General features: G+C 48.2%; 1 protein-coding gene across 1 annotated transcript in view; it reads right to left on the bottom strand.

Annotated features, from left to right (window-relative positions):
- Positions 1-21,287, bottom strand: part of Slc6a11 (solute carrier family 6 member 11) — a 128,532-nt gene that overhangs the window by 87,259 nt on the left and 19,986 nt on the right. The window contains 1 exon segment of the mRNA XM_015495022.2: positions 10,062-10,194. Within this exon segment, the coding sequence (XP_015350508.1) occupies positions 10,062-10,194 (133 nt within the window).

Below are 21,287 nucleotides of genomic sequence, written 5' to 3'. Positions count from 1 at the left end.
GGCCTTTGCTAATCAGTGCTCCTGTCACCTGTCAGAACAAGCCCACAAGTCACCCCAGCTCGGAGCCTCTTGGACAGGTAAGACCCAGTGCCTTGCAGCCCTGCTGCCTGTTCTGAATGCCCAACATGGGCTTGTCCTCTCGCTGGGGACAACTCCCTACTGGTCACCACACTTTCAGAGCTAACCTCCACATCAGGGGAAATGGAGATAAATGACCCAAAGAGGTAAAGTGACGTGCACGGGCAGAGCCAAAAAAAGTGCAGGGTGGCCTGGACTAAAGCACATGGTTGGCCAGAGGTTGGGCAGGACCTGAGTCCCCACAACTGCTCATCCCATGCCCCTTCACTGCATCTTCATCGTGTCTCCCACGGGGCTCACACTCGACAGGTGCAAAATAAACTCCCCACTCCTTTCTGGTTTTATTTTCCCAGCAGCATTGTGTTTCATCTTGTGCTGAGGGCAAAGCTGTGCCTGCCACGTGGGAAGGTGCTTTCTGTATCTCAGGGAGACCCGTGCATGCAGGGTGCAGCACCAGGTGCCCGGGAGGCGCTCAGGAAGGGTTAACAGTGCCCACCTCCTGCCAGGCCCCACTTGGGGGCCCTGAAGGCTTTCTGCAGAGCTGGCCAGCCCTGAAGAACAACCCCCCCCCTCCAGCAATCACTCGGACTTTGGGGGGCCTTTGTGCTTTAATAAAGACAGTGTTACTGAGTCGCAAAGCCTCCCTCCTGTCCAAGTTTCCTCGCTGCCAGGGTTCCTGCTAAAGGTGAAGCCCCGTCATTCAAGGCCAGAGAAAGGGTTGAATCGAGATGCTGGGCTCTTTTTTGACTTAATGTCACCATCTACCACTCTCCCCGAACCACAGTTGTGTGAGAAGGGCTTCCAGTGTTGCACAAAGGACCCCTCGGCGCTGGCTTCGAGTATCCTCGGGTTCTGGGGGACCCCGGGGCAGGGGATCTCCCCGAGCCGGCTGCCTGGGTGCTCTGCATGCATCTCATGAACGCTCTAGTTTCCTCTCTGAATGCAGACATCAGCCCCAGCCGCTGGGAGAGAGCCCCGCCACCAAGGCCGCTCTCCGGCTTGCTTCAGGCAGCAACAAAGGCCACTTGAGGGCCGAGGGACAGCGCTGCCCAGTTCCTTTCCTGGGCCTGTTCTCTGCTCTTTCACACATCTCTCCCTTTTATTCCCTCTGCCCCCCTTTTACTCTTGCTTTATGCCTCATTGAACCCATTAGGCACTTTATAGGGTGCTCCTGAAGAATAAATTGTGTGTGTGGGGCTCCCGATGGTTTCCCCCGCTGGGGGGAAGGAGGAGCCTCCTGCAGCCCAATCCAGGCTGGGTCTGCACCTGGCAGCTGCAGGGTCTGCAAACCGCTGCCCACCTTCCCATCAGCCTGGGGCCCACCTGGCTCCACCCTGACCCCACGGGCTCTGACTCCATCCCCTCCCCTGGTCTGAAAGCACAAGCCCCCTGAGCCTCTGTCTTCTCATCTGTGCAATGGGTGTAACCGCAGTTCCTTCCTTGAGGCGTGCTCTGAGGCCTGAAGGGGTTAAGGCCTCAGAACACATCCCTGGTGGAAGAAGGCGCCCCCTCCGGCCTTTGCTTTAGTATTACCATTATCCAGACGGCATGGTCTGTTTGGGAGTCCTTGTGTCACCTCCAGTCCTTCCACTTGTTGGTGAATGAGGGAAAGCAATTAAAAAAAAAAAAAAATCAATTCAAGGCTATTTGCAGCTGTGTCTGGGTGAGTGTGTCTGTCTGTGTGTGGGTTTTTTTTTTTTTCCTTCTTCCTCCTGCCTTGGTGTCCTAGAGCTATGAAAAGAATAAAAACAGAGCCCTAAAGCAGTGAAAAGGCATGATTCTTCTTAAAATCCCAGCTAATCCTGCAGCTTCCTTTAAAGGGGCAACGGGAGGAGGCGGGGAAGGATCAGAATTGTTTCTGCAGGGCCCTCCCCTCCCAACCACTGCTCCTGGAGACCAGGAAACGAGGGGCAAAAATCCATAAATCATCCACCGAGAGGAGGACAGGAGGAGGACCAGGCAGGAGGGAGAGCCGGGAATGACAGCCAGCTGGGGAGGTGGCATGGGAGCAACGGGAGGGGACACTGTGACTATCTGGTGGGCGGGGATGGCTGTCTATGGAAGGCAGAGCGTCTAGGCCAGAGGTTGGGTGGTCACTCTCATTTAAAAGGTGATGTCTCAGAATCCTATGCTGCAGTGCGTCCTACAGAATGAGGATGCCCACCCTAAACAGGGGCTCCATCTGAGCACCTCTCTCCATCCCGCGACCATCAAGTCCCTGATGTCTGTGGCCCCTGTCCCCCACCAATCCATCCACATCAAGCATCTGAAGGCAGCTTGGAAAGAAGAAAACCAAACCATGCTCCCCGCCCACTTAGAAAACATTCAGGGGCTCTCTGCAGGACTCAGAATGAAATCCTCCTCGATTCTTCGTGGCCTATGAGACCTGACCGCTGCCTGTGTCTCTGCTCATCTCCTGCCGCTGTCTCCCTCCATCACTGATTCCAGGCCTGGCTGTGTTTTGCCTCTCAAATTCACCAGGACCTCTCCACCTGAGAACCTCATGGTGCTCCATTCTGTCCTGCCCTTCCTGTGGTATGCAGAGGCTCTGTCCTCTTTGGGGAGGTCCCACCCTTTCACTGCCTGCTCCCTCCCTCCTGCAGCATTTTCTGAAGCTTATTTTCCACCTCTGACCTCAAAGACCATAAGCTCCAGGGTCTGGTTCATTCACCACTGAAAAGGAGCCCTTTAGTACCTGGAATATAGTAGGTGCACGATAAACACTCAGGGGATGAGTGACAGAATGACTGTGTGAACGAACAGCATCCCTAGCAAACTTGAGCATCTCGATAGAAAAGACAAAACACTTTGGGCTAAAAGGAGGAGATTTTAAGGATTCTTCAGAAAAGCTTTCCATTGCAAACCACCAGTGCCACTTCTCAGTGTCCCAGCAGCCATACTTTGGATGACAGCAGTTTTCATATTCATCTCTTGTGAAGTGGGAAAGTTTACATAAATTAGTTCATAAGGTTAGACTATACTACTGGTCCACAGATGACTTCTGTCAAGGGTCAGATCCTGAATACAAGTTGAATAAACAAACTTCATCAAAAAAGACTGGGGACCAGCCAGGTGCAGGGGTGCTCACTTGTAATCCCAGTGACTCTGGAGGCTGAGGCAGGAGGATCACAGGTTGGAGGGCAGCCTCAGAAATTTAGTAAGATTCTGTTTCAAAATAAAACAAATTTTAAAAGACTGGGGATGGGCTGGGGCTGGGGCTCAGTGGTAGAGCACTTGCCTGGCATGTGTGAGGCACTGGGTTCGATTCTCAGCACCACGTAAGATAAATAAAGGACTATCAACAACTAAAAAAAAAAAAAAAAAATTAAAAATTTTTTTTTAAAAAGACTGGGGATATTGCTCAGTTTTGGTAAAGAGCCCCTGGGCTCAATTTCCAGTAACCCCTCCAAAAAGAAAGGGAAGGAAAGAAAGGAAAAAAAATAATTCTTGGGATCAGAAATGCTTTGGATTTTGGATTTTTTTTGGTTGACTTTTGGAATATTTGCATATACATACTGAGATATCTTGGGAATAGGACCCAAGTCTCAATATGAATTCATTTGTTTCAAATACCTCTTCTAAAACTACCTAGGTTTTTAATAATTTGGTGCACCAAACAGAAGCATCATCTCAGCGCTGAAAAATCTTTGTTTGAATTGGGAGCATTTTGGACTTCAGATTTTTGGATCAGTGATATTGAACCTCTATGTTAGGTTTTGTGGGTCACACAGTTTCTGTGGTCATTGTTCAACTCTGCCATTTTAGCAGCACAAAAGCAGCCAAAGATAATGTGAACAAATGGATGTGCCTATGTTCCAATAAAACTTTACTTCTAAACACAGGCAGTTGGCCCTCAAGGCATAGACAACCCAATGTTGGATTATATCAGGCCTAACAGAGCCACAAGAGGAGGATACGTAGTAATACAAAGTTTCTTTTCAGGCTTTATGTTTATTTATTTATTTAGTTTTTGAACAAGGGATTGAACCCAGGGAGGCTTTACCACTGAGCCACATCTCTAGCCCTTTTAATTTTTTTATTTTGAGACAGAGTCTCAATAAGTTGCGTAGGGCCTTTCAGTCTTCAACAAATATGTACAGAGTTACTAAGAAAATAGCCCCAAACTGTAACATTATTGTATAGGCTTTAGTGTGATAAAATAGAATGAAAAGAAGAACCCCTCAAAATAATTTGAAATTATTGTTTTGTAGAATATGAAGAACTCAGGTGCATCATGTACATCCTGGTGAGATGCTTGAGCAAAAGGGATAGTTCTGAGATCAATTTTCCTGCAGGAGGTACTGGGGAGCTACTGAATGCTCCATGCTTGCTGAATGTGTAAGTGGATGTGACTTAATAGTTTCAGATCTCTGAGACCAGGAAGAGGAGCAGCAGTGGCAGGTGACAGCAGTGGGAAAGATGACTTTGGGTGATCAACAAAATAGGGATACACAGGAAACCACAAAGATATCTCCACATTCTGGTCACTTCGTTTCAAATATCCTGAGTGAAAATGAAAGCTGACAAGCCACGATTTAGAAGTTTCCTTCTAAAGAAAGCAAATATTTCAGCATCCTGTTTCTCAGGACTTAATATATGATTGAGAAAGGTTTTTTTTTTTTTTGGGGGGGGGGGGGCGGTCCCAGGGATTGAACTCAGGGGCACTTGGCCACTGAGCCATATCCCCAGCCCTATTTTGTATTTTATGTAGAGACAGGGTCTCCCTGAGTTGCTTAGCCCCTAACTTTCGCTGAGGCTGGCTTTGAACTTGCAATCCTCCTGCCTCAGTCTCCCAAGCCACTGGAATTATAGGCATGTGCCACTGTGCCTGGCGGAGACAGTATTTTTTTTTTTAAAGTCCATAGGGAATTTCTAGAATTTCCAACAAAGTCTAGAAAGTGAAAGAATAGTTATATAGCACTAAAACTGCAGCTATTTTACTGGGGCAGGCGGCCCATGCCTGTAATCTGAGCGGTTTAGGAGGCTGAGACAAGAGGATCTTGAGTTCAAAGCTAGCCTCAGTAACCATGAGGCGCTAAGCAACTCAGTGAAACCCTGTCTCTAAATAAAATACAAAAGAGGACTGGGGATGTGGCTCAATGGTTCAGTGCCTCTGACTTCAATTTCCAGTACCAAAAAAGAAAAAAGAAAGAAAGAAAAAATTAATAAGTGCCTCCCGTGTGCTCAGAACTACCAGGGACATGTTGCCTTGAATGTGCACATTCCTTCCTTGCTGGAGGTACAGAACAAAGGAAGACCTTAATTAGGGAAGGCAGTCACACCCAGGTTTGAATCTTACCTCTGCCCCTTGCAAGCAGGTAGCCTTGGGCAAACTTCACCACACTCTCTGAGCCTCCACTTCTATAAAACAGGGTTTCCACTCAAGGAAACCCAGATGCCTCCTGGCTCTGACATGCAATATGGCAATATTCTGGGAGACAATTCTCTGCCATTAGAATTCCCAGGTTTTTTACAATCTGCTTGGCTTAGCTGTTGTATTTTTTAATGCCAGCACTATCTGCATTAGGAATGCTTTCCTGGTTGTGTCCTGCTCTAGAGGGCTGCAGGCTTTGTAGGGTTCAGACCAACCACTGTCTTCACCACGGTATCCCCAACCTCCCCCACAGAGCTAGAAGCATGGGTGGAACTCAGGCTTTCTATATGGGTTTACAAAGCGACAGGTACAGAGCAGGCTCCTTGCTGTGCACTTAAGCTGGGACTTTTGAATACCTCTCTGGCTCCGAGGAGGTTCTCTAAGTCTATGGATCACTCTCTGATGCTGGGGCAATCTGGAACACTACCTCTGTGGTGTTAGTTGTCTCCGGGGGAGATGCTGATGCCAGCAAAGCCTCTGTGGTCCATGCATTGACGACTCTGCTACAGAGCACTGCTGGGACTTCACTTGGGGTGTTCCCACCGCCTCACCTGTTAATGTGTCACTTGGTCCCAAATCCGTTTGCTGAAAGGCCGGATTTATGATGTCTACCTCCTGAGCGCAGGAAGTGCTGGCTGCATTGGGCTGAAGTTGGAGGTACAGTTTTCATCTTGGAGGTAAGAGGGCACTAGGAACCAATGCATGGATTTTATCCCAGTCTTCTGCTTCCCACCAGAGTGTCCTTGAGCCAGTTACTTAATCCCTTAAATGAACGTTTATGATACACAGAAATTTCTGCTGAGGTCTGACCACGGGAAGCAGGCTGGACCCTCCAGGGAGGAGACGAAGATGGAATGGCAACTCAGTTACCACCTGGACGATACCAGGGGAGTGGATCTGTCCCTCCTTTAGAGCTCCATGAAAGTGGCTCTGCTTAGGGTCCCGTGGTCGGGGGGCCATGGGCCACTCTGCCTGCTTTGGAAGTCTCAGATGACCCAGTGTTTTATTTTTAGCTGTTTCTGTACAGAACCCAAAAGACCTTTGGACACTGGGCTCATCTCCAAGGTGAAGCAGGTAATAAACAGAAACAAATGTGCCACATCGTCCTCTGAAGAGTTCACTTGATGATTCAGGGATTCCTGGACCCCTCTTCAACTGTCAAGACATGACCCACTGGACCTCATCATTTATAAAGTGCTGGGGGTCTAGGCTCCTGTTGCCTGCCTGACACTATATGACCTTGGACTAGTCCCTTCCCCTCTCTGACCCTCAGTTTGTTCATGCATAAAATAAGGGAACGGGTGGACCGGATGGTTTCTAAGGAATTTCACATTTCCTCCTGGATGCTAATGGTGGCCTTGGGTGTGGGACATGTAGCGATCTATGAAACCCAGCCTTCAAGAAGACCCTTGGCTCATTAGATTCAGCATTTCCCTTAAAAGCACCATTTAGATACTGCAACCAACAATCACAGAGAACCTAAGATATGTTCAGCTATCTCATTAATTGCCTCTTTCTAACCAGCCCACAGAAAATCATTAATTGAACCAACATTACAGAGGGCGGCATAACAATGACATATCCAGAATATGAGCTGTGAAGTCACCAATGCTTGGATTTTCATTCCAATCTTCTGCTTCCTACTGGAGGGTCCTTGAGCAAGTTACCTAATCCCTTCAAGCCTCAGTTTCCTCTTCCATAAAATGGACATGCTAATAGCTGCTGCCTCACATGGTTGTTCCACATGCCTGAGTGGCACAGGCATGTGAAACAGGATGAAATGCTCGATAAATAATTAACTATTTGGGGCAGGGGTTGAGGCTCAGCGGTAGAGCGCTCGCCTAGTGTGTGCGAGACCTGGGTCCGATCCTCAGCACCACATAAAAATAAATACATAAATAAAATAAAAGTATTGTGTCCAACTACAACTAAAACATTAAAAAACAGTAATTAACTATTTACTGTGGATCATTGTCACTACTGCTACCGTTACCACTTCTACTGGAGATGAGAAAACGGAGGCTCGGGATGATGTGTGTAGGGTGATCACTCAAAACAACACAAAGTTCCCACATCAATCAAAAGCCCAAGAGAGGCAAGGATAGGGTAGCTCTGTGGTCAGCGCTGAGGTGCAGAGTTGCCATACCACTATTTCCAGGCTGCTTAATGGCTCCTATCTTCTGGCTGTCCACCTACAGAGACGTCAACGACTTCCCCCCACTGGGGAGGTGTGATGCACTCACATAGAAGGAAGACACCTAGCAGAATGCCAAGTGTGTAAAAGACAGGATGAATGGTTATTTCCTCGCCTTCCCCACAAGCCTCTTTGGAAATCTCCTAGACCAAAGCCTGCCTGCCTTTCTTGGAAACCCCAGTTCTCACACAGTAATTCTCCAACGCTTGGGCTCCGTCACCCAGCCAGGGGCCATGTGGCCCCACCATGATACTGAGCTTTCTCCTGAGGGTTGGGTGGAAACAGATTCTGCTGTGACCCAAGAGATGGAGGCCACATGTGGGCACAGCCAGTGTACCAAAACTTCATCCAGGAAGCCCTTCTCCTGACCACATAAAGTCCTGCAAGGCCCCACAGGCCTCCACATGGATTCCCAAGAAGTGGTGGCCGTGGAAGCCATGGTAACAATACCTCTTCCCTTCTCTAAGCCACCACAGGCACGTCCACGTGTTACCTGGGTGGGACTCCAGCTGTGCTGTACTTGATTTTGGAAACACGATGAATAATGCTAAGTGTGTGGTAGATACCTCAGAAACTACTTCTCTTGAATGAATATGTTTTATCTTTATACAACAAAAAATTTACAAGTCCCCATTTAATCCTTATCAACTATGAGTCACACACACTGCTAAGCACTCAATGGCACATCCTCGAAGTTGACTCTCACTCAGTGCGCTCTCTTGCCCACCTCGCTGCTTAGAAGGGGAAATGGAAACTTGGAGACGTGAACTGATGTGCCCCAGGTCACGGCGAGCGAGTGACAGACCTGGGGTGTGAGTGCTGACTGCGGACCCTGCTTCTTAACCCCTCCACTGGGTCCCCTCTTCTTTGGCCAGAAGAGGCAGCAAAGAGGGGAACGAGGAACAGCCTGGATGCAGACCGAAGTCAAATATTAATGCGACGATTTTATGTTTGGAAAAAGAGGCGAGTCCTTTTGCTTTTATGATACAAGCTAGAGAAAGCAAACAGGAGCAGAATCACCGTGGCTGAAGGGACATGCGTGTTCCCGTTCTACTTTCTGTGGTCCCCAGGCACCAGTATGACTAGGTTTAGTAAACCCTCCTTCTTCACATGCTGCTCTATGCTCCTAACCTCCCCACACAGGCCAGCCCACCTCTAATGTTCCAGTAGTTTCCCCTTTATCCTACCCACCCCTGTAGGAATGAAGCAGACCCATCTTTTGCATAAGGGCCCCAAGTGGTTAAGCTCCCATTTCCTTGAAGGCTTTATCTCCAGCCCCCTGCCCCAGCCAAATACTTAGAACCCGGCTTATGAGAAACATGTCAATCACAACCAGGAGGCCAAGGAGTGATGGGGGCTCACTCAGGCATACAGAATGCTTCATCTGTCTCTTTCCTGTGACGCAAGAAAGAAGAAACTAACAGCTCTGAGACTTAGCCACAGCATCAGGGGCAATAAGGAATGGTGGGGACTGTGGCCATCCAGAACATTCCCAGGAGGAAGAGGCTACTGGTCACTCACCCACGTGCTGCTGTGGGTATGCCAAGTCTGGTGTGGCCAAATCTTACTGTCCAAGGGATAAGAGGATCAGAATTTCTATGTGAAATCTCCTAATTTCTAAATGTTGGCATTTAATTCCCTGTGCCCTACCCCTTCTGTTTTTTTTGAAGTAAAATAGATAAGTGAGCTGGATTTGTCCAGGAAATTCACATTTCTAACCTCTGTATTGATCCTTATGGCACATGATATGCTCACTGGCCAAAGGTTTCTGTGCTTCCCTAGAGTTCTGGCTTCCCCTGTGGTTTAGGTAAGGCTGTGCTTTGGGTGCTGGCCACAGTCCTGTTACACGTGTAACTTCCAGGCCAATGTGGTTATGAGCTGGCCGCCTTCTTCCACTTCTCTTCCCCTAATCAGGTGGCAACCCTGAAGGCCACCTGGTTGGTGCATGTGGCACAGTGAGACTGCAAGATGGAAGCTGTTGCTCTTCCCTCTACAGACTGCAGGTGAGTGAGAAAGACAGTCTGTCAGTGGCGACGGCCGGCACCCCCTGCCCTGGTGCATGCCTGGAGCTGTGTCTTGATAAAAGAATCAATCCTAGCAGTTTAGCATTTCCCACTTTAACTCCACCTTATCTCACGTGGCTCTCAACTCAAAAAGGATCAGACATTTCACAGATGAGCAAACGGAAGCTCAGAAGGTAAAAAAAGCACATCCTAGAGGTGCGCAGCAGATACGCAGTGGAGCTAACTCTGGGCTCCGGGGTGGACTTCCAGTCTAGTGCTCTTCCTGACACCCAACTTAAAAGTTGGTATTCACAATCAGAACCCTGTGGCATGTTCTGGGTCAACTGTGAGCTTACACAAGGACGGTTCACGCCTTCTACTGCCCGCGGTCGTTCAAGGTGAGAACTCTTACCTTTCCTGTCGACTTGGTCCCCTTCCAGATACAGAAGTAGCAGATGGTCCAGGCTGCCAGGAGACACAAGGCCAGCTCCCAGCGGAGGTTCCCAATGTGCTCGATCCCATCAGAGATGGCCAGGACCCGGCGCCTGCAGAGGGAAGGCAGAGAGTCATGGGGCTGAAGATGGCCCACTGCGGTCCACGTGCAGCAAAGCCAAGCCTGAAGGGAAGGGATGCACCCACCCCTGCCATTCGCCAAGCATCCTCTCTAAGCCAAACGCTGGGCTGGGCCTGGTTGTCTCAAAGAAATGAGAATTAGCCCCTGGCCTCTATGAATCCTCTCTCCTGGGGGCAAAAAGATGTGGCTCAGGGGGTTAGGGAAGACCAGAGCCACCTATCTTGAGGGTGCCTGGGAGACCGTGTTACCATCCACAACTTTCCATATTCCTAAGGGAAGACTGCATACCCCCATCCTGACAAACTCAAGGGTAACCACAGGACTTGCTTCAGGCAGGCGGCATGGTTCACCAGCCTCCCTTTCCCTTGTTATCATTATTGAAACATTGAAAAGTGTCAAGATACAGCCTCAAGAAGCCTGAGTCCCTGAAGAATAACCTGAGCTCTCATGCCATCCCAAGTCACAGATGAAATATGCAAGAATTAAACTTTGCTGTTTTAAGCTATGTTGCTCTCTGAGCACTTGTTACTGCAGCAAAAACCATCCCATCCTGACTGCTTCAGGGAGTTTGGAAATGTTCCTGACAGAAATGATGTGTGAAGCCCTTTTTGAAAGATGAGTGGAACTGAGCCAATAGAAAGAGGGAATAGATATTATTTTAGGTCAAGGAAATGGGCTGAGCTAAACTCAGAAGAAGGGGCGGGTGCACTTCGGGAACAGAGAGTTGAGTGTGCAGAGCGGGAGAGGAAATAGCAGGAAGGGTAAAAAGGGAAGGTATACCTGGAGCCTTTGATATCATGCCATAGGTTAAGGGTATCCCAGAGGGCCCAGGCCACAAGACAGTGGGGACCTGGGTGTGCTGGGCGAATGTCTCCAGCCACAGCCTTCCCTTGGAACCCATCAATTCTTCAGAGTCAACACAGGCCTGGCTCCCAGAGCCCACGCCTGGGTTTGTGTTTCTTTAAAGTCAAACGCGCCACGCTCCATATTGTGCAGAGCCATGGCACCAACACAAACCCCCCCTAAACTTGCTCCACGAACCCCATTCTGGCTGCCAAACCACCCCCCACCAGTCTGTGCCAGTCTGCTCGGTGCTCTGAGAATGTCCTCTGAGAAAGGAGCTCCCATCCCACCAAGCATGAAAGCAGCCCTCAGTGTCTGTCTCCCTGGGAATCCGCTCCGGGCCTGATTCTGCATTAATTACTCAATGACACCAATTAGCACTGGTCAGCAGGCTTCCTCCAGCCCCAACCCCCACGGGAGAAATCAGGCAGGCCCCCAAACAAAATCAGACTGTGTGCAGAATCAGAGTTACTAGAAAGGAAACCAGATTTTTGGATCAGGAGAAGCGGGAACAGCCATTTCAATACACCTTTACTGAGCACCTAATATGTGCCAGGCACTCTATTAGATACTGAGGATTAAAGGTAAGCATGATATGACTTTGACACTCTACTAGGAGAAGTTGGATAGAAAAGAAGCTCAAGCTACTAATTCTTCCAAGAAAGAAGCCACTCACTTATGGTAATGACCTTTACTTGATTTGCTTCTTTTGTGTTAGCTCTCCTGCTTGATTTGGTTTAAAAATGTTAGGCATTATTACAGAAGAGGATTTTAAGAGAATCCATATTATAACAGTAGGATATCCCAGTATATGGTCCTTTCATTGCTTGCTAGAAATACATTCTTGAGACCTACCCCAGACCCATGGAACCCCAATCTTCGCAGAATGGCTTCCAGTGAGCTACAAACCCAGTTTCTAAACCACAATGAGGTTTGAGCACCACAGAGGGAGATTTCCTGGTCATAAAGGAATGAGCTACAAATGCCATCCAAGTGTTTTTTTTTTTTTTTTTTTTAAGTAAAGGGAAATTGGGAAGGAAGCATCTATTTTCTTCCTCTTCTGGTTCAGTTGCATTTATCTTTCAAAGTGTGGCTCAATATCTTCCTCCAGGAAACCTTCCCACACCCCCTGAAGTAGTCAGGATAGGTTGGATTATGCTGCTGCAACAAGAGCTCCCAAACATCTCAATAGCATAAAACAACGAAGTCTATTTCTTGCTCATACTATAAGGATCCTTTGAGAAGTTACTGCAGGGATAGATTTTCTCCCTAGAAATAGACTCTTCTGAGATTCTTTAAGGAATTTGAGAATATCCACCAACTCTCTTGTCCCCAAATTAGGAGGCTCATAGCTGACATATACATACTGCTTTACATATAGTCACCCAAAGCAATCCCAGTGACAGCCCATCAGGTGGTGAGTGAGAAGGTATAACCAGAGTTAACAAGGAAACTGGGTCATGGCAGATGGTAATAACCTGGGTGTGCCCTGACTCTCTTGCTCCCGACTCAGAACTTTTCATGAAAGACATACTTACAGGGCCTCCATAGCTAGTAGGGGCACATGCACACATATTCATGCATTTTTTAAATATATAACTTTACTATTTTTTATGTGGTGCTGAGTATAGAACCCAGTGAGTGTCTCGCGTGTGCTAGGCAAGTGCTCTACCACTGAGCCACCACCCCGCCCCATCCGTGCATTCTTTGATATACTTGTCTTTTGAACCGGAGACACGGATATTAAAACTGCATAGGGATGGAGTGAGACAGGATGGGCAGAGCTGCCAGGAGTGAGCTGGCTTCGGTCCCCTCTCTTCCGCATTCTGGATGCTACCAACTTTTGAGTCCTGCAGTCTGCCCTGGTGCCCTCTCATGTAACTGAACAACCTCGTTGTCAGAACGGGAAGCAGAGAGCTGAAAGCCATGGAGGATGAATTTACTGATACTGATTTTTCACCAGGAATGGACCTTCAGTTTCCAGAAAAAAAAAAAAAAAAAGCGGGGCTCAGCAGCCAGTTCTCGGCCTGCAGGGTTGTTTTGAAACCCACAGGGCAGCCTTTGAGAGTGTGGGGGCTGGGACAATCAACTCTGAGACTTGGGGGAAGGCACAGCTCTTTCTGGGAAAGAGTTTTCTTAATGACCCTCCCTGATGAAGCACTGGGACAGAAGAGAGGTCTGAATAAGGAAGAATTCACTGCCAACATGCTGGCCAGCCAGGGCCCAGGAACGAACCTCCCAACAGCATTCGGGACGTAGGAAGTGCAGATGATGAGGTAGGCCTCTACAGGGAGATTCATGTATGCAAATAATATTTATTGCATATCTATTATATGCCAGGCATTACAACAGATTCTTCCTGAAGCACCTTTTTCAGGCCATAGCAACAGATTTCTGGAGATTTCCACCCAGATGCTAAAATCAGAGTTTGGAGGTATAGTGTCCAGGCACCTCCAGCCCTTGGCACAAGCAGAGACACGCTGGGCTCAAATCCCAGCTCTGCATCTTGCCAGTTGCTCTATCTTAGGTAGGTGACATCACCTGTCTAGTCTTAGCTTCCTCCCTACCTGTAAAATGGGAATAAGGATGTCTACCTTCCATGGCTCTCCAAGCATACATGAATCTAACCCACCCCTATCCCTGAGACTGGTTCAAAAACCATTGCCATCTCAAGGATGGGAAAATGGGGTGCAGACTGGTTAAGGAACTCGACAGAAGTCACATCAGGAGCATGCAACAGGGCTTCAACTAGAGTCCAGGGGTTCTGGCTGCAGAGCCCACACTTTTTGCCCCCGGTTCCTCCTAACCCTGGAATCATTCACTGCCTTCCTCGTTCTTTATAGACTAAAGCTACAGTCCACGCACACCACAAAGCTATCTTATATGTCTCTGTGCGCCAGATAAAAGGAGTGTATAGCACCAGCCATTCATGTAGGTATTAATTTATTCAAGTAATTCTTATGAAAGTGCCATCAAGCACACCAGGTACTGTGCCAAGCCCAGAGGTCCTGAAAGAGCTCAAGGCCTAATGGGAAAGGCAGAGAAGGAGCAGTCAGAGCACACAGCACGGAGAGGTGAGGGTGGTGAAGCCCGAGGCAAGGCAGGGGACCCTCTCTGAGGATTGAGGGCAGTATCAGAGTTTTGGGGGATGGGGCTGGGTCCTTCAAAGTAGGAGGAAAGTTAGCAAAGAAGGTGGGGGCACTTGGGGCAGAAAGGCTACCAAGGGCAAAAGCTGAGAAGCTGCAGAGAAAGCTCTGTGAGGCCAAGGAAGGGCATGGTGTCTCTGGTCGGTGCAGCCAAGTGGTGGTGACAAGTGGGGCCAGGATGAGGTGCAGTGTAGGCCTTGCTGAGGGGCTGGGGCTGCATCCTGAGGATGGAGGAAGCCTAGAAAGGTCTAAATAGGGATGAGACCCTACCAGATGTATGTTTCAGGAAACCCTCTTTGGCTGTAGCAGGAAGAATGGACAGGAAGGGTGAGACAGGGCAGGGGGCATAGTGCAGAGGATTTTGCCTTCAGGCAATTAATGGGGAGGGTCTGGGTCCAGGGATGGGAAAGGTACTGGAGAGAAATGAATGAGTTTGAATGTGGTGGAGTAGAAAGTGACTGCCTGGCATGGTGGGTAGCGGAGAAAGAGGGCTGGGCTGGCACCAGGTTCCCACTGTGGATGCCTGGACAGATGAGGAGGGCGGGTCATCATCTGAGCAGGTGTGAGGCAGCAAACAGGGTGAAGGAGAAGGTGGTCAATGGCCAATTGTTAAGACAAAATGATTCTGAGGTGAGGGCGGGGCAGGGGGCACCACTAGGTCCATGCAACACCCAAAAGCTACCGGGTCTCTGGGTGCAAAACTTTGATGAGAGAGGCAGGGAGGACATTCACACTTGAGGTCCTTAAGAGCTAAGGAAGGGGAGGAGACAGGTCCTGCACCTGAGTCCTCAGAATCCTGACATTCGAGGGTACAGAGAGGAATGGAGGAGCCCTTGAAGGAGGCCAAGAGTGAGTGGGCAGAGAGCCAGAGGGGTGACCATACGAGGGGTGTCCCCAGAGGCAAAGGGAGATGGAGTCTCCTGGGGTCAATCAGCTCAGTGCCAAATGCCCTGGTGCAGCCTAGGGTGAGACGGGAGAAGGGCCTGGTGGGGGAGACTGGGTGGGGGAGCAGATGGATGGGGGGACCCTAAGTGAGGTGGCTCTTTTTAGGAAGTTTAGCTCTGGCAGGAAACTGCAGGGGCCATGGGGTTCCCAGCCTGTCTTAGCCTTGCTTGTTTTCGGGTTGGAGTGACCGGGATGGTACATGGGGAGGGAGAAGTTTCCAGAAGGGAATGAGGATGAGAGAGGAGGAAAGTGGGTAATGGCTTTAAGATGCGGCAGAGAAAGAATCCACAGGTGGAGGAGTTAGGGGTGGAGACATCCTTTCCACAGGGCTGGGAGGGAGGGAAGGAGCGGGAGGAAACCAAGAGGTGAACTAAAAGCAAACCGAATGCGTCCACATTAAGAAACGGAGGAAGGAACCAAATGGAAAAGAGCTGGCAGTGGAGGGTGCTATGGGAGAGGCTCCCGTCCCCCTTTGCTCTGTCCTCACAGCCACTAACTGATGCTAGGAGATCATCACAGTTGGCTCTGTCTCTGCAGGGCACTGGTTCCAGGAGCCCTGCAGATACCACGTCCACGACTGCTCGAGACCCTTATAAAGGATGGCACAGTATTCGCACATAACCTGTGCACATCCTCCTGTGTACTTGAAGTCATTTCAAGATTACCGCCACTGCCCAAGAAGATACAAGCGATATGCAAATAGTTAATGCACTGTATTGTTTAGGCAATGCCAAGGGGAAATAAAAGGTCTGACAGGTATAATTTTTTCTAAATATTTTCAACCCATGCTTGGTTGAATCCTGGGGTTCAGAACCCATGGAGGGCCGACGACTGACCCCTTTTGTATATTGAGAAACTGAAGCCCAGGGAGGTGAAGTCAATTGCCTAGCTTGCCCGAGTCAGAATTTGGAACCAAGTTCTTTTCTGATGCCGACACACCTGCTTCCCTCCTGGTGTCTCACATACACAGAGGGGCGGGCTCTGGGGAGAGGAAAACTGCCTCTCAGAGCAGCCAGGGCTGGTGTGACCAGAGACAGCCAAGCTGGAGAACAGCATGGGCCCCTCCCTCCAACGGGGAGCCTGGGAGAGGCCCTGCGGGAACAGCTCCCAGCCCGGCCTGGGGAGGCCTCATCTTCATGCCCTGCACGGAGCCCACAAACAGATCACCTTTCTTTAACCTGCCATGGAGGAAAGTGCTGCCAGGGACGTAGAGACTGCCCTAAAAGCTGGCATGGAGGCGAAGCTATAAATAGCTTTGCTTGGTCTCCCAAAGCAACCAACGCACCAACAAAAAAAGGCCCATCACCAAAACAAGTGTGCTTTTCCTGCCCCTGGTGGGGAGGGGGAACCGCCTTGGGGATTCTGCTCACAGTTTTCAGTGCAGAGAGAAGGGCAGTTCCCCCAGTTCTTCCCGTGCATGGGGGCAGGGGGACTCCTATAATGTCCACAGCACAGGGCCCGAAACCAAGCTGAGGATGCAGATAGAGCGAGGCCCCTTCTCGGCATGAATTTTAGGGCTTGGCATCATGCATTCCTTGTGTGGACACTTACTGAGTGCCACCTATATGATGAGCACCCCTAAGGATCATTACTACAGGGGCAAATGAGCATGCTGCTCTGCCCTCGGGGAGATTATTATACATGGGTCACAAGACTCCACGGGCAGTGACAGCTGCCATGTCCCACCTGCCCGCTAGGGCCTAGCATACCAAGTGCAGAAGGTCATCTCACCTTCCTAGCATCTTCTGAGGGGAGGGCAACTCTTCTTCCTATTTTATGGATAAGAAAACTGTGGCTTAGGGAGAGGTGACATGTCCAGGAAGGCAGAGACAGAACAGGGAGCCACGTATGTTGAATTCCAGTGACAGTTCAGAACCTCCTCCTTATCTTGGGGGAGATGGACCAGAATTGTATCCTTGTGAATAGAGTCAGGACCTCTGGGAGCCAAGGAGCAGAATTGAGAACCTAAATTGGCCTGAGGAGTCTGAAGTGACCTTTCCAATTTCTTCTATCCTTGCAAAAACCTGGGTGTGGTGACATATCCAGTGACTTGGGAGGCTGAGGCGAGAGGATAGTAAGTTTGAGGGAAGCCTCAGCAACTAAATGAAGCCCATAGCAACAGAGTGGGACCCTCAAAATAAAAAATAAACAGGGCTGGGGATGGAGCTCAGTGGTAAAGTGCCCCTGGGTTCAATCGCCAGTACCCACCCCCCCAAAAAAAAGAGAAAGAAAAGAAAAGAAACCTCCTCTTTGGCCACATAAGTCCCTATCAGTCCCCAGCACCTCTTCACTTTCCAGCATTCGATTTGCTGGTCCCTTAACAGGGAATGTCCTTCCTGGTTCTCCCAAGCCATCAAAATTCTATCCATCCCACAAGCACCTCACCAGGTGCTTCCTGGGTCCCCAGACATAGTATCAAGTCCATCCACAGGTGAAGTAGACTCTTGCCCATGCACCAGGCACTCCCAGGCCAGAGTTCAGTAAGCTTCCTCTATAAAGGACCAGACTGTACATACTTCAGGCTTTTCAGGCCACACAGTCCCTCTCTAACCATTCAGCTTTGTCCCTGAAGAGTGAGGGCAGCCACCTGCAATTTGTAAAAGCAGAGGTGTGGCTCTCTTCCAATAAAACTTTATTTACAAAAATCACAGCAGCGGATGGGAATTGGAAGATAATTTGCTGACCCCTGACCTCGGCTAAAGATTCCTAAAGAACACCCATCCTCCCAGATGTCCTAGGTTCTCAGGTCACACTGGGATCTTATCTGAGAAAATACTGCACACTCCAGACTTCCTTTAGGGATTCTAGATACTTAGGAGAACACTAAAGGATCTCTGAGAAGTCCTGAAACAGACATCTTTATGGCTTCATCTAACCCAGTGTTTCCCAAATTTATTTAGAAGTGCTCCTCACTGGAATTCAGATTAAAACCATGATGAGATTGCCCCGTCACACCCACCGGGATGGCTATAATACAAAAGACAGACAATAATGATTTTGTGTGAGAATGTGGAGAAATGGAACCCTATTATATTGTTGGTAGAAATGTGAAACAGTTCTGCCACTTTGGAAAACAGTTTGGTAGTTTTGTAAAAAAGTTAAACACAAAAACCCAGCGATTCCACTAGACATATACCCAAGGAACAGAAAACACACATTTGACAAAAATTCATAAATGTTCATGACAACATTATTCCTAATAGCCCAAGGTGGGAGCCACCCAAATGTCCATCAACTGATGAATGGGTAAATAACATGACATATTCATGCAATGGAATTTTATCTAACTACAAAAAAGAATAAAGTACAGGTTGAGCATCCCTAATCTCAAATCCAAAATGCTCCAAAATCTGAAATTTTTTGTGTGTTGACATGACAACATGAGTAGAAAATTCCATACCTGACTTCATGGGACAGGTCACAATAAAAACCACAGACACACTGAAAGTATTGTCTAAAATTACCTTCACACTATGTGTACAAGGTGTCTCTGAAACACAAATTAATTTTGTGCTTAGACTTGGGACCTATCCTCAAGATATCACAGAATGCATATGCAAATATTCTATTATCTCTAATCTGAAACACTTCTGGTCCCAGGCACTGCAGGTAAGGGGCAATCTGTACTGATCCATGCATGCCATAGGTTTCGTGGATAAACCTTGGAGCTATCATGCTTCATGATAGAAGCCAATCATGAAAGACCACAAGTTATATGATTCCCTTTGTATATAATATCTAGACTAAGCAAGTCCACAAGCAAGAGACATAAAGTAGATGAGTAGTTGCTTGAAAGTAGGAATGGAGATGAACTCTAAATGGGTGTGAGAGGTCCTATTCGGGTGACACCTATACTATGATGGCATCACCCCTGGTAAATTTACCAAAAATGATTGAACTGTATACTTAAAAGGTGTATATTCTATGGTATGCAAATCATTCCTCAATAAACCTATTAAAAACTTATTAAGAAAGATACACTCTCCCAGCATGTTTCCTCTTTTTCCAAAATAATAAAGTAGCCCCACTCCCCATTATTCAAGGCTTTAGTTACCTGTGGTCAACCATAGTCAGAAAAATATTAAATGAATTCCAGAAATAAACAAATTGTAGGTGTCCCATTGCAAAGGATTCTGATTACAGTGATGAAATACTGCACTGTCCCACTTTCTCCAGTCTTTCATCCTTTTTACAGTGTATCCACAGTATATATGCTACCTGTCAGTCACTTAGCAGTTGTCTCAGTTATCAACTCTACTATCCCAGTATCTCAAAACTTGCATTCAACTAGCCCTTATTTTACTTACTAATGACCACAAAGTACGAAAGTAGTGATGCTGGTAATTTTATTACAGTATATTATAATTTTTCTATTTTATTGTTATGGTTGTTAATTGTGTTCTGTGACTAATTTGTAAATTAAACTTTAGGATAGGTATGTGTGTACATATGTATAGGAAAAAAATATAGGGTTTGGTATTATCCACAGTTTCAGTTATCTACCAGGGGTCTCAGAATGTATTCCCCAAGGATAAGAGGGAATTGCTGTGCTTACTAACATCATGCAGAACACATACTTCAGGATAAAGCACTGGGCACTTTTAATTCCTGTACCCCAGACTCCCCAGCCCAAGTTCAATGCCTGTCCAGCTCCTCCATTGCTATAGGGTAAGACCCAGGGAAGCAGGAGGGAGGGAGGAAGAGAGAGACAGAGTCTAAAAGTGGGGCTATTCTGAGCAACAGGAACACAGGGGAAAGCTCCCCGCAAACTTTTATACCTCCTTGGAAGAAGTGGACAGAGGTTCTGGAAGTCAGGGGGCAGAGTATATCAGCGGAAGGCTGAGAAACAGAAGCAGGGCTGCTACAACTTTTGGAACCCAGCACAGGTCACAGCAGTCCATTCCCACAAGTGAAACCTGGATCCCATTCAGCAGAAAGGGCCTCACCCATCTCAGGCCTGGGATTGCAGGGCCTCGATTCCTGCACTTAATCTCCTCCTTGACAGGACGTAGGTAGCCCAAAAGTCTCTCCCAGACCCCTGGTCCCCAGGTACAGCAGCTCCACATTAATGAGCAACCCAGATTCAGACAAAGGCAAAACCCCTTTGTCCCACACAGACCCTCTGAGGTCTCTGTGTGGAGGCTGACTGAGAGCCATGGTTGGTCACAGCTGGGCAGTGGTCAGGAGAGGCAGAGGATATAGGAGGGGGGAGTAGGGTCTTCTGATGGTCCCCTCTGGTCTGTTCTTCAAGTGTCACCTCATCTGCCTCAGCTCCAAAATAAAAGTGAGTGTGGGGGTAAGGAGCCTGCACGGACTGAGAGGAGCTCACCAGGCCTAGGGATGTACATTGTCCACTGCCCCCTAAATGCTGACCTTGGAGTGTGGTAGACAGATTGGTGATCGGATCCCACATGATAAATTCATGAAATTGATAATACCCTAAATTGAAAATGCACCGAATACACCTAAAACTCTTGGGCATCATGGCTGAGCAACATGGTACACTGTAGGGGGTCACTTTTTTCTCCTTGCGGTCGAGGGGCTGGCTGGGAGCTGTGGCTGGCTGCTCTGCCCAGCACTGAGAAGGGATGTGACTGCATACTGCTATCCCGACAAAAGGTCCAAATTCAAGATCCAAAAACCCAGTCTACCAAATGCCTATCAGTTTCATGCCAGCATAAAGTTAAAAATCTTAAGTTGATGCTCAACTTTGGGTCTGTCTATAGCTCTGCTGTTCTAACCAGGAGGGAGTGAAAGTTCAGGACTACTTCTTCAAGGTCCCATTAGGAGGTAGAGGAGTTAAAATGTCCCCAGCTAGAGTGATCCTTCCCTAGCCTGGATGTCTTCTACTACTCAGTGAGCAAGTGTGTGTGTGTGTGTGCGCGTGCATGCGCACACATACACACAATCTGTATAGTTATATTAAAAATAATCTTAGCTGCTTGGGAGGCTGAAGCAGGAGGATCATGAGTTCAAGGTTGGCCTCAGCAACTTAGCAAGGTCCTAAGCAACTCAGTGAGAGCCCGTCTTTAAATAAAATATTAAAAAGGGGTGGGGATGTGGGCCAGTGGTTAAGCACCCGTGGGTTCAATCCCAAGTACCTCCCCCCCCAAAAAAAAAAAAAAAAAAA

This window comes from Marmota marmota, unplaced genomic scaffold (assembly GCF_001458135.2).
Source record: "Marmota marmota marmota unplaced genomic scaffold, marMar, whole genome shotgun sequence".
Lineage (NCBI taxonomy): Eukaryota > Metazoa > Chordata > Mammalia > Rodentia > Sciuridae > Marmota > Marmota marmota.
Note: the sequence above shows the minus strand (reverse complement) of the source record. Positions and strands in the feature narration are given on the sequence as shown.